The sequence below is a fragment of the Astatotilapia calliptera genome, chromosome 20 (assembly GCF_900246225.1).
Source record: "Astatotilapia calliptera chromosome 20, fAstCal1.2, whole genome shotgun sequence".
Classification (NCBI taxonomy): Eukaryota; Metazoa; Chordata; class Actinopteri; order Cichliformes; family Cichlidae; genus Astatotilapia; species Astatotilapia calliptera.
The window spans coordinates 26,788,898-26,802,986 of record NC_039321.1 but is presented as its reverse complement, the minus strand read 5'-3'; the positions used below and the strand labels follow the sequence as shown (position 1 = coordinate 26,802,986).

The 14,089-nt window shown below is 42.9% G+C and overlaps 1 protein-coding gene across 3 annotated transcripts; it reads left to right on the top strand.

Annotated features, from left to right (window-relative positions):
* Positions 1-80: 80 nt before the first annotated feature.
* On the top strand, positions 81-13,697 carry klhl17 (kelch-like family member 17). Of its 3 annotated transcripts, none has more exons than XM_026154755.1 (12): positions 81-378; positions 3,974-4,238; positions 4,941-5,062; positions 5,172-5,393; positions 7,776-7,892; positions 7,997-8,228; positions 8,655-8,799; positions 9,016-9,183; positions 9,279-9,367; positions 9,517-9,590; positions 9,730-9,911; positions 12,403-13,697. In XM_026154755.1, exons 2-12 carry the CDS (start codon positions 4,025-4,027, stop codon positions 12,629-12,631), a joined length of 1,794 nt encoding a protein of 597 aa, XP_026010540.1. In that variant the 5' UTR covers positions 81-378; positions 3,974-4,024; the 3' UTR covers positions 12,632-13,697. The 3 variants fall into 3 exon arrangements, with proteins under 3 accessions (XP_026010540.1, XP_026010542.1, XP_026010541.1); XM_026154757.1 differs by having other exon boundaries at positions 88-378; positions 7,997-8,210; XM_026154756.1 differs by lacking the exon at positions 81-378 and adding an exon at positions 400-1,154.
* The last annotated feature ends 392 nt before the right edge of the window (positions 13,698-14,089 follow it).

Sequence of the window (14,089 nt, the reverse complement as noted above, 5' to 3'; positions counted from 1 at the left end):
TAATTACACCGACTAACCGAAACATTATTATTTTTGATAAAATGCTAACGAACTTTATTTGTTTAGTTTTTGATGAAAGTAAAGTCGGCACAAATACAGTGAACAAATAATCAACTGATTATTTAAAACAAATATACGGTAGTGCGTTCACGGAAACCTCGAAATTTTCTTGCGCGTGCAAGATCGGACACTGTTTTGATGCAACACGTGAGGTTTAAATAAAATGTTCAGCTGCATTTACCAGACACAGGAAGCCAAATATCCAGAGAGGAGTACAGTATTTTTTAAACGTTACTTTGCACGGCCTCAAAGCTGGGCAAGCTTACAAACCGAAGGAAGTCACTGCTGTCATCGCATCGACACCGACGACGGCTGGTCGTGAGTACCCTGTGCTTTAATTTTTTTCAGGTTAGCTAACGTTACCTTAGCGGCTAGCTTCATAGACAGCTTATTTAGAATCACTGGCTATCTCACGTAGAGATAATAAAGACAGGGTGCTTATTTTACGTTAGTAGTAGGGTGATAAGTGTATAATTTGCACGTAAATAACGAGGAAAAAATTACAGAAGCTGTGCATTATTGAACACGTTTGTAGTTATGTTTCATTTTATTTTCCGGGCTAACCAAAACGGGGTATGTTTCATATTGTGGCCAATCACAGCGCGTCACTGAAAACTCCGCCTTTCACAGTAGCACAGACGGATACGTCGAACACACTTCCGTGTTCCGACAAGACAAAAGTGGTGGCTTAAGGTCGCGTGTGTCTGTGGGCTCGTAAACTGAACATTCACTGCATTAGTTTGCCGGTTGGTCATTTGAAATGACATACCGGTGTTTTTCAACCATGTCTTCCTTTTTAACGTATTAAAATTTAACAGCATGAGCAAGCCTTGCTACCTTCGGCTTCGACAATTACAGCGTCACCTTAACAGACCGATGTCAGCTTTCAGGCAGCTCTTTTTTTGCATTGACGTCAAGCACATACAGCACAAAACAGAGGCTTTCTTCATATTTCCTATGCTCGAGTCACAATATGGACCGATAAGTAGACGGTGATAGGATTTTAGAGCCTTCTGACTGCGACAGCTCTTCATTCATCTCCCCTTACCTCCTGGAACACACTGTCTTCAAGGATAACTGCAAAACAACCACCGGTAAAGCCATTATACATTCATTTTCTTTCCTATTGCCGCTGCTGCAGCTGACATATGCTCTTATTCAGTGCTGATGGAGTGGGGGTTGGGGTTTCCGTAGATCACATAGTGATATTTGGATAGGAACATCCCTGTGTCCCCCAATGAAATTGTGCATTCAGCAGGATTGTGCAGGCACTATTTATCAAGGAGCAACTCAGCCTCTGTGTGGATACCAGCCAGGGTTTGGGGGTAGAGACGATAAAGGGAGAAACAAGCCTCAGATGAACAGGACAAGTGTTTCAGTTTGTTAGTTTAACTGTGACAGTTGTTTTCACATCTACCACAACATCCCGTGTTTCCATGTCTCATTTTCCAGCATTGTCTCTTACTATTCCCTTGGGCATGAGAGCAGATTGTTCCCTCATAGAGGAACATGGCTGGTGTGCGTGTTTTTGTTTTTTTTAATGGGCTATTGTGTTTTGGAAAATGGGACCCAGGGGTAGTAGCCAGGCAGCTGTGATGACATTTGAGATGGTGCTCGGTGGGATGGGGGAAGAGTGTTGAATTGAAAGCGACAGAGCCGTTATTAGGATGTACTGATCATAACAGGGAACTGCTTATTTGACAGTCATGTGAAACTTAACATAATCAGGAAAAATGGTACAATGGGTTTCAGCATTGAGCATTGCACTTCTTGGACTTCAAACTGGTCAATATTCTCTCCTGATGAGATTCTGCTTGTTTCATAATTGCTCTGATTAACTCAAGATTGTAAACCTCCTGTCATATGTCTAAATAAAGCATACAGAGGCTGTTTGTATGTGGTGGTTCAAAGGGAATGTTCCAGCTTGGTGTATTAAATAGATATCCTAAGGTATGTGTGATTTTTATTTATTTGTTTAATGTGTGTGGCTGTAAGGTCCTGCAGGCAATGACCACACTTATCAGGGGTCCTGTAGTTTAAGAATCCTTCTTTATCATTAAAGTTTAAACATATATCACATATATTCCTTTATTTTCAATCATATAAGTTCTTCTACACCTGTGAATGCTCACATTAAATAACAGCAAAGTTTAAAATAATGACATCAGTCTAAGTACAGCTAATATATTTAAGCAAAAAAAAAAAAAAAAAAAGTCTAAATGTGTGGTTACTGTGATTTCTTTTTCACTTTTGGCTGATATTCTAAATATTGTCATCTCTGATACAGCACCTCTGGCTGTGAGAAGAGCAGCCCCACCAAACCGGCTGTTCAGACCGTATGTTTTGCGATGAGCAGTCCAATCAGAAGGCCAGTCAGATCAATTGATTTAAAAGAAGAGCATGTAAAATAGTGTTTCGGTGTTTATCTGGGGCTGGGTCGTAGGGGCAGCAGTCTAAGCCGAGAAGTTGGTCTCTTAAGCCACATCCTACGATCTTATCCAGGGGAACATTGAAGGGTTCCCAGGCAAGGGAAGGAGCTTGAGGGAGAGCCCCTTGTAGCCACATTTTAATTATTCGTCTGAACGCAGGGCGAACCAGCGTCTGCTCAGTGGCTAAATACTTGCAAATCACTTGCCAGCAAGAATTCAGTGTTCCTCTGTTTCACACTCACATCCACTCCTCGCTTGTCAGGTCAGGTTTCAAATGGAAAAGATGGTAGTGATGTTGTGCTGGCTGTGTCCATCTTTCGTATGTGTGTGTGTGTGTGTGTGTGTGTGTGTGTGTGTGTATATATGCATGTGTTAGTCCCCGTAGGGAAATTACTCCTCTGCATTTAACCCATTCACCCAGTGAAGCAGTGGGCAGCCACCAATGCAGCGCCCGGGGAGCAGTGTGTAGGGACGGTACCTTGCTCAGGGGTACCTCAGGGTAGCTGTTCAGTGGAGTCGAACCCCCGACCTTCCGGTCATGGGGCAACCACTCTACCTACTGAGCTATCCCTGCCCCCCCCCCCCCCCCCCTTTTTTTTTTTTTTTTTTTTAAAAATTAAAGGCATTATGTGTGTGTATGCGTTAGTCTGTGTATGCGTTATATACAGTTTATGGGATGAATTGTGGGCTCCAGGGTCCTGTTCATCCCAGATAAATAATCCTTTTTTTAGCTGCATTAGATAAATAAGAATTATTTGAAAGCTATTCTTCAAAGGTTACAAACGTGGAGCTGCAAATGAGTATGAAGGTTATATTTTTGATAGCGTGGCCTCCCCAACCCCATAGTCAGCTTCTGCTTATAAGCCTTTCACACTTTTAAGGTATCACTGCATCGGAGTTAGTGCATTATATTTTGTTTTGTTTAAGAATCAGTCTGTTCTTGGCCTGTGGTTTTCTACTCTTGCTTCAATCTGGTTTCCTCATCTGGTCACTACATATTCATCAGACAACAACTTCTAAGATGCTGCGTGATGACAGTTATGCAACATGCAGAAGTGTGTTCTTCCATTCAAGAGCAGAGTGGGGGAGTTCACAGCTAAATGTGGTCCAATTAAATTGCAAGTCAGGATGGATCACACTGATTTGATGGCAGGCTCATCCATAATGTCCATCTTTTGAAACTCTCTGGTGTGTCATAGTGAGATCTAATCATTCCTGAGACTGAATGTGAAATAATCAGGCCATCCATCCTACTACACTTTGTGATTGTACTCAGATTTCTGTCATGCTGGCAGGACTTCCTGTCATAGCTGACAGGATGGGTGCTATAACTGTATAATGATTGCCCAGGACACCTGTCATAACGGCTCACTCCCTATAGATAAGCAAAGCCAAGACTTTTGTCTACCCCCCAAAAAAAGGATTTTATTATGATGATGATATTAGTATTGGCCGACATTAAAAAGCTTTTCTTGACGTTTCAGTTGCCAAGAGTGCGGCCCAGGCACGAGCCCACGACCGCAACGTCAGGCACCATGATGGAGGGGGGCATGCAGCTGCTCAACCGTGATGGCCACAGCATCTCGCACAACTCAAAGCGCCACTACCACGACTCCTTCGTGTCCATGAACCGGATGCGACAGCGTGGCTTGCTATGTGACATCGTCCTTCATGTCTCCAACAAAGAAATCAAGGCGCACAAAGTGGTGCTGGCGTCCTGCAGTCCATACTTCCACGCTATGTTTACCAGTAAGTTCAGTCTGTGTTACGGACCTTGATGATGCATATACTGTATACTCTCCCTGAAGTTAACAAAGATGAGCAAGTGGCATGACAAACTCAAACTGCAAACTATTTTTCTCTGTTGTTTGAGTTTGTTTACATTAGAACTTGTTTTTGCGTGGGTGCGTGCCGTTATGGCTGTTCCATCCTTTCAGCATCATCGCTTCCTTCCACCTATTCCTGTCTGGGGCACAGGTGGTCATGTGAGGTGTGTGTAAGTCAGATTTCCTCCCAAACACTAGCCCTTTGTGAGGATGCTGTGTGTCTCCAGACAGTCATTTGCCTGGAGACTCAGCTGCTAGACTTCATGTCATCTGACAGAGTCCCTAATTAAGCTATTTTAACAGAAAACCTCAGCAGAGGTGTTTGTGAGGTTGTCTAACTATGAGTCGATGAAGCTCGTGACTGTTACTGTAGAAGCTCCAGGCTTAGTTCTGTGGGAGAGAGAGTGTTTATATCCAGGAATTTCAAAAATCTCACACACTTGAAACGACTGATTTAATAAACGGTAACAAATGAGCTGTGCTGACATTTTGCAGCAGTGCTGTAAATGCTATGAGATGCCATGTGTCAGTATGATTGAAGAGGGAGGAGTTTTGCTATCAGCTGGAGCTTTACTCGGTGTAATTTGTTAAAATTAATCTGATCTCATTCTGTGCGGCCACGCAGATGAGATGTCTGAGAGCCGTCAGACCCACGTGACCCTTCACGACATTGACCCTCAGGCTTTGGAGCAGCTGGTCCAGTATGCCTACACAGCAGAGATTGTGGTCGGGGAAGGAAATGTGCAGGTAGGCTTGACGTTTTAAGATTCACATACACAACTGCTAAACCACTTTTTTCTTTCTTTTTCATATGGCACAAAAAAATTAACAGACTTTGCGTTTCCACCTGTTGTAGACACTGCTCCCAGCAGCGAGCCTGTTGCAGCTCAATGGGGTGCGGGACGCCTGCTGTAAGTTCCTCCTCAGCCAGCTGGACCCCTCAAACTGCCTGGGCATCCGAGGCTTCGCTGACACACACTCCTGCAGCGACCTGCTCAAGTCAGCACACAAGTATGTCCTGCAGCACTTTGTGGAGGTGTCCAAGACTGAGGAGTTCATGCTGCTGCCACTGAAACAGGTAGGGGTGATGATTAATCTATCATGAATAATGCCAAAGCACAAAGGACACACAGCAATGCTTACATCTATAATTTTTCCCCAGCATAATGTGTACACAAGCACAGCTTTTTCTTTTTTAAACCGCATCAACATCCCACGGGGAAGTTGTGTGCTTTTGACATTCACTAGAGAAACTTTTTCTCCTGCCTGTTTTCACTGTCTTCTGCAGTTTTGTCATCTGGCAAGTCAGCTAAGCCAAACTATCACTTATTCATTAGCAGGGCTCAGCGGTGGCAGCACTCTGGTTCCTGTCTGGGAAGTGGTAATTAGGCAAAGCCAGTGACATTTCCACAGCTGCTGTGCTGTTTAGAGAGCTAACAGCAGTGTTTGCTCCTCTGACGTAACAATAATGGTTTCTATTTTGGTTCAATTTTCTTTTGCTTGTTTTAACCAACGTTTTAAGAGAAATGCATCTTGTAGGTGTACCCATTTATTATTTTAGAGCGATGTAAGGAATGCTGGGCCTTGGGAAAGAATATAACCCTGGTCAAATGAGCTGCTCAGCAGCCAAACACTGCTATCAGTTACCTGTGAAGAGGGCAATGTTTGGCTAACAAGAACTGCAAAGTCCTTTTTGGAGTAGATCCCGAAGGAGTGAAAATATTTTTTAAAAAGTTGTTGCCCAAAATTGTTGCAGAAAAGGCAGAAACATACGCTAGCTTCTTACTGCAAAGTGATACAAAATCCAGCGGGACATCCTGGCATATTGTATTTGACATTTATGTGTTGGTATTAGTCTATTCCTGGCATGCTAAAGAATAAAGTAGTGCTGCTGTTGGGTTATTTAAACTTCCTGTTTCCTGCAGTTTAAACACACCTACCTGAGTACAAAGTTTACATGTTTTTATTTTTAAACTTTTAGAGCAATTCGTGGTTTTTTTTAAAAATTGGTGTTCATGATATCAGACAGCTTCTAAAAGCCCACAGAGGCACATCATGTTTTTGTTTCAGGCAGGGGCTCACTGTAACATCTAAAGAATTGAGAAAATATATATTCTCTTAGATGAAATGTTTAAGAAGGTAACAGCAAATTAAAAGGAAGTTGAAGAAAATTAACAAACTGCTACTACCATCCCTTTCCTGTTATTTTCTCACTCTTTAAATAACAATTCCCACAGTCCTAAAGCGATGTTGTTCCACCAGAGTAACACACTAAGCTTCCCTCTGTATCTGGCCTTCAAAGCCCAGAGACTGAATCTGCAGTGTGTGGGCACAGTCCATTAAAACACTGAAACTTAAGCTGCATAAAAGCAGATTAAAAATAGGCCATTTTCTTCATTCCTGTTCTTCTGTCTCTCTCTTTCTCTTGGCTTACTCCACTGTCGTGTCTGCAGCTGTTCTGTGACTGTCATAAATCTGCACCAGATCAGGATTTATGTACTGGCTGCTCTACAGGACTCCAAGCTCACAGAGCTGTGAAATATGCCCCATATTTCTTCTGATGTTCTCTGGAGGAAGTGGCAAGGCACGACAGGATTGTGACTTGCCAAATTTGGTGATGTAGAGTCGTATGCGTGACATTTTGAAGACAACAGTCGACAGATTCCTCCTAATTACTGCGTTTAGCTTATGAAGACATGAGTACTTTGACACAGTGGCGCTCATATGTCCCTCAATCGTGCTGCCATGCTATGAAAAGGCAGTAAAGGCGTTTTTCTCCATATGCACCCACACATTCTGGAGTTAATTTGATGCACTATGTGCATGCAGTGGTAGGAGGGACTGCAGGGTGGGGCAGTGGCATCAGCAGTATTTCTGTGTGTGACTCTGGATTAGAGGAGGCTGTTCCTGGGAGGGTTTTGCTCTGATCTGGCCAGGCAAGACAGCAGCAGCAGCAGCTGGCTTCCTTGGTCCCACCCAGCCCTGCCAGCTTAGGCTTGGGCTGGGAACACTGCCAGCCAGCCACTCAGAGTCCAGCATTCGTTGTGCCACAGATGCACAATTGAAGAAGTGGTAGCTTAAACTATTACTTAAAATGTATCACGGCTCACGCGCACACACACAGGCTGTAATATAATGCACAAGCGAAGTGTGCACGATGTCAGAGTGGTGCTTTATTGAGTCATCCTTTGAATTGAGACAACAAATCAAGCAAAACAAAAGGAGATGCAAGACTTCAGCTGAAGTCACCATATACAGGAACTAACACGGTCTGTGACCCATGCAAATTACTTCCTGTGTGCCGATTTCTACAACCACAAGAAAGTATTCTGCAAATGCTTTTCAATGGTCCAAGTTGATACACTATGATTTAAAAAAAATAAAAAATAAAAGAATAATATAAAGTTGTAAGCGATAGTATAATTTCACTCTTCCTATATGCTTTGTCTTTGCGATCCAGGTCCTAGATTTGATTTCCAGTGACAATCTCAATGTGCCATCTGAGGAGGAAGTGTACCGAGCCGTGTTGAGTTGGGTAAAACATGATATAGATGGACGCAGGCAACATGTACCTTGGGTAAGTCGTTTGGGGTGGGTAACATGGAAACCATTCCCCTTTTTGTTGTTTAACTCTATGTAGCGCCACCCGCTCATCACCCACTCTCCCACTGTCTTCGCTAGCTGATGAAGTGCGTGCGGCTGCCATTGTTGAGGCGAGACTTTCTGATGAGCAACGTAGACACGGAGCTGCTGGTGCGTCACCACTCGGAGTGCAAAGACCTGCTAATCGAGGCCCTAAAGTATCACCTGATGCCGGAGCAGAGGGGTGTCTTAAGCAACAGCCGGACGCGCCCACGACGCTGTGAAGGCGCCAGCCCTGTGCTCTTCGCCGTTGGTCAGTGTGCATCTGAAGGTACCCATTAGGGTACACTTGGACCACACACATCTCTAGCTCACCAGTCACTCATGATTTTTACAAATGCCAGCATTTTTTTATTCTGTGTGAACTGCATGTTGGAACTTGAATAGTGCGCCTGTGTACACACACACTCACACACACACGTCAGATGTGTTTCCATCGACTGTTTCCAAAATGAACAATCTGACCTTTACACCCACTATGATTGGAGGCTGTGAGGCTCTAATACTTCTCCTCCCTCATTTTTAACTTCTAGCGTTGCTGTTTGGAATGACTGTAAACACATTTCATTTTCACTCCTTTTAAAAACCCGAAGTTGAAGTCCTCGTTTTCTCATGTCACCATCCTCCTGATGACATTTGCGTTTTTGCTCAAAGCATTTTTCCTCATTTTTTTTAGTGTATGTTTGTTCTTTCCCAGGTGGTGGCAGCTTGTTTGCTATCCACGGAGACTGCGAGGCGTACGACACCAGAACAGACCGTTGGCACATGGTGGCGTCCATGTCCACTCGGCGGGCACGGGTGGGCGTGGCAGCAATTGGGAACAGACTATACGCTGTTGGAGGGTAGGTGATAATAATCGCAGCGTTTGACCCTAAAAAGTTATTTGTTACTCAAACATTACATTGTGTGATTTGAGGGGAAGCAGAATTTGTGGATAATTTGCATTTGCTCGATAAGCTGGTGAGAGCTTTCTTCCATGCAAAGCAACTTTTTATCTTGTATGTTCACCGTTTGTTGCAAAGTTGTGCATTCATTTATATCCGTGTCGCTCTCTTTAGCTATGACGGCACCTCTGACCTTGCAACCGTGGAGTCCTATGACCCTATCACTAACTCCTGGCAACCTGAGGTTTCCATGGGAACACGACGGAGCTGTCTAGGCGTAGCTGTCCTGCATGGCCTGCTGTACGCTGCGGGGGGTTATGATGGAGCTTCCTGTCTCAATAGGTATGCACAGCCTGTTATTATGCTGATGATTACTGATCATTTTAAGCTGAATTAAATACACGTGAGCATCTGTCTTTTTTCACCTCTTCTTTTAGTGCGGAGAGGTACGACCCTCTGACCAGCACATGGACCTCAATCGCTGCTATGAGCACTCGTAGGAGATATGTTCGAGTAGCAACTCTGGGTAGGTACTGGCAAAAAAAACCAAGCTGTGCTCCTGTATTTACTTTTCACTGTTTGTATTTTAATAACTCACATCAAGAGGGAGTTGCCATCTCGGTATGCGACCGCTAATATTTACATTCTCAGTATTTACTCCCTTTTCCCCTCCAGATGGCAGCTTGTATGCGGTGGGAGGTTATGACAGCTCCTCACATCTCGCAACAGTGGAGAAATATGACCCCCAGGTATACAGCTGTTAAATTTATCATTAGAAAAACCCGTCTGTTGCCAGGTTTACCTAGACTGGATGCTGTAGACAGAGTGAAACGGTACAAATGAATCTGCTGTGTGAATATGTGCTCGGTCTCTTGATTGGCTGAATAGAGCAACACGTGGACCGCCATCGCCAACATGTTGAGCCGACGCAGCAGTGCCGGGGTGGCCGTGCTCGACGGCATGCTTTACGTCGCAGGAGGCAATGATGGCACCAGCTGCCTGAACTCAGTGGAGCGCTTCAACCCCAAGACCAACACCTGGGAAGGAGTTGCCGCCATGAATATACGCAGGTTAGCCACATTTACAAAGAGAACAGAGGTTATGGTTTGTTTTTTTTACATTATGCTGCACCGTAAGAGGCAGAAAGAGAAGAGATGAGAAAAAAATCTGGGATGAATTCAAGGTAATAAATTAAACACACCTTTAGCCAACTGAGCCAGCAGGATGACCCAGTTCTCCCTTTACGCCTGCATAACTTCAGCTGGGAGTGAAGAATATGGAAACAGCCTCTGTGGGGTTTTTTTGTTTTGGTTTTTTTAGCGCTGTCCAGCTTTTATCCTTATTTTTGTGCTTCTAACAAGCACGACACCTTGCTGAAAGGATTTGAGAAGCACCACAGGCCAAGCCTCAGTTTTACTCTAACCTAAATAAAGAGATAAAACCATCTTCTTTGAAAAGCTGAAAAAATATCTGTAGCTCTGTCTGTATGTAGCTTGTCAGAATAGTATCTCGGCTGCAATTAGTTCGCTGTGTGCAAAAGGCTCGGGTGTCGGGGCATTTGGAGGATTTTTTTTCCCCTTGTGCTGCCAAAACCTTCTTAAGGCATAAACATCAAGTGGCCTATTTTCCACAACAGAGTTTTTATGTTTTAATTTTCTTAGAAGATGAAAGCTGAAACTCATCTTGCAAGTGATTATCAACAAAGGCATACGTGCACGCACGCTCGCAGCATTGTATTGTCACAGGATCTGCAGCAGGGAGGAAGATTTGGAGATGTAGCTGTTGAGGATTTGTGATAGCATCGGCAGATTTGCTCTTTCCCAGGGCAGACACACTTATGCATCCGCACACGCACACTTGGTTATGTATGAGTCATTGTGTTGTAGGAGCAGAAAAACCTGACAACAGTTGACTGTGCAGCTCCATGAATAACCCATGGCATTAATCAGCTGTGTGCCTTGGAGTTCTTTTCTTATCCAGTTGCTGAGAGGCTCCATTTCCACAGTCCAAAACAATCACACTGTACTGGCTACTAATGTGTCACACGCTATAGCCACTTCTAACGTGTGCTGGTGTGGGAGACATTGTAGAATAATAGTCTTGTCCAAAATCATCTCATTGTGTTACGGTCACGACGGGGATATTTGAAATGAACATTAAAACCAAATTTGTTCCAAGTCCTCTTTAAGCGCAGAAAATGTTTCTTTTTTAAATTATTTATTTTTTACACCGATCATTTGCTTTGATTAAGAATTAAGTATAGATGTTCAAAAAGTACTGCTTTTTAAAGGTCTGTGCCATGTCAGGTTGCTTTAATCCCCAAAGCTAAATATTAAACAGAGTTGTGTTACCCGAGCACTGCAACAGGCTCATATACACATTATGTTACATTAAGGTTTTTGGTAGCGACAGTCCTGTGTGGTTTTTGAAACCCTCTTGTAGTTTTTTTTGTAAAAGTTCATGTTTGACTCAATAACTGCAAGGTGTCCAGGTCCTGTGGTTGCAAAACGAGCCCCAATCACCACCCCTCCACTACCATGCTTGACTGTGGCGTGAGATGTTTGAATGGATATACCGTGTTTACGGCAGTAATTTTGTCTGTCCAAAGTTCATTGTTCCTGAAGTCTTGTAGTTTGTTTAGGTTCGTCTTTGCAAACCAAAGCCATGTCACCTGGTTCTTTTTAGAGAAAATCGTTCCAAACAAGCCGCACGTGTTCACATTTTTAAATTTTACTGTCATAAACTTTAACATTTAACATGCTGAGGCCTGCAGCATCTGAGACAAAGTTCTTGTATTTTTTATTTATTTTTTTTCACGGCCTGACTTTTATGTGAATTTGCTGGGACATCTTCACTTGGGCAATTGTGGCAATGTGTTAACAAACACCTGAATGCTTCAGGCAGCAAACTGCCAAACGTTGCTGCTTTTATAGAGGTGCGCAAACTTGCTGATGATCAAAGTGCAATTCATCATCAGCACCTGGCTGCTGCTTAGCTTATTTCCTGTGGAAGCAGTAAGGGAGTGCTTAACCATAGGACTGCACAGAGTCGTGTGAAAAGCTCTGTAAACAGCTTGTGTATATGATTATATAACATCTATAGGTAAGAGACAGCAGAAACTTTCTGGTTTCCACTTTTATCTTAAAATTTGAGTGGCATTGACTAATGGCCTTTGAGGAGGCTTTGGTTGCATGTCTGTGTGGAGAGCAAATGAGAAATGCTAGATGCCAAATTTCATCTGATAACTATTGGACATTGTCTGACGCTGATTCATTTTCATTATCCTTCTATTTTACTTTTAAAAAGAAACGATGGAGAGAAAATTGGCAACACCACAAGTCCCCAAAATTGACAGTTTCATCCAAAGGCTAAGCCAGTACACTGGTCATTGGGTGTCCCAATTGCTTCTCTTCTCTTTGAACACTGCAGCTTTTAGCTGTGGTTTCAGACCACATGAATTTGCTATTTGTTTCTTTGTCCGTTTCAGCAGTAGCGACTTGCACACATCATATTAAATATATGTGAGAACTTACACATTTAAATAGTCTTTTTCCCTTCCAGGAGCACTCATGACCTGGTGGCAATGGATGGCTGGTTATACGCAGTGGGAGGCAATGATGGCAGCTCCAGTCTCAACTCCATTGAAAAGTACAACCCACGCAGCAATAAATGGGTCGCAGCCTCCTGCATGTTCACACGGCGCAGCAGCGTGGGTGTGGCTGTGCTGGAGCTCCTGAACTTCCCGCCACCTTCCTCGCCCACTCTCTCGGTTTCTTCCACCAGCCTTTGACACGGGGTCATTGTTTGGCTGACCTCAGCCTCTGCTGCTACAGCCCAGACTGGCTCTGGGAAGAGACGCAACTGCTCTGTTTGAAACAAAGAAGATGAGGAGGAAGAGCGCTGGTGGTTGGACAGGTAAATGTGTGGAGGCGAGGGGAACAGATGGGCTGAGGCCTCGGTGTAGTGTGCTTCAGAATTAGTGGCAGTTTTGGTGAAGATTAGTGCACCAGAATTAAAATACAAACAAACATGCTGGTAATGGATTTAAAGATCTATGTTGTTTTCACTGATTATAGGAAACTGTAATGTACAGTATTTCACAAGTAAATTTTTTATTATATCAACAAAAAGTCCTTTTAAAAAATCAACAAAACTTTCAGTTTTGTGCATTTGCAGCTTCAGATACATTCTTAGCCTCATTGATTATATTAATTTGAGGTTGAATGAACAAAAACTGGGCTTACTGCATTGCATGTTCTAAATTTCCTCTAACAATCTGGCTGTTTTCAATATTCCCCTTAATTCTGGACTACACTATATCTGGCCTTAGTACCTCCACTGTATAGCCATAAAGATACCGGCTCCCTCCCATATGTGAACATTGACCAATCGTTCTTCAAAGCTCCACTTTTAAAAATAAATAAATAAATAAAAAAATAAAAATTTCCCACCGCTCTGGTGTTTGACACACCTAAAAACACGGTGGCCCCTTAATTCTGTCGTGTGTGATGTAAATGTATTTGGTTTGATGTTGCGGTCTCGCTGCAAGGTTTTTCTTTGACATCCAGAGGTTTTGCAATAATGTATTTAAAAAAAAACAAAAGAGAGAGAGAGAAAAGCTGAATGATTTATTTTGGAATGTAGATTTTTACTGGTTGTACCATGCATGTTTATGTACTGGCACCAACAAGATAGGAAAAAATATATATATTGTAGTGCTGCTTTGCCACACTAGGTGGCAGTAACAGGCAATGTTGTAAACCCTCACTGCAAGAGCGCATGGACACCAACAGCATAGAAAAGCTAGGCCCTCAAAACTGTAAATGAGTTTGGATCCATTTTCTTTTTTTCTTTTTTTAAAGATATAAAACAGAGATGATAAAGTATATGTATTTATAAAAATGTATAAATGCTAATATATATTCTGTTTTAAATATGCTTAGGGAGGAAAGGAGATCCGACCTATGCCTACTTCAGAGTGTTTTTAATATATTTATTTAGATGTGTGATGTGCATATCATCAGTGGATATGACAAAGAATGTCTAAAGCATGAGAGGGGTAGAGTTTCTCCTGTTGCATCTCGAAATGCGGCCTTCGTTTTGCATTTCTAAATATTTCTTCACTGCCATAAGCATGACCGCATTTGACACTGCATTTGTGACAAAGGCTTTAATCGCTCGCAAACCTGCTGACCACTCAATGAAAGAAATCTATACTGTTTTTAATCCTGCTTCTTGATCAGTTTTT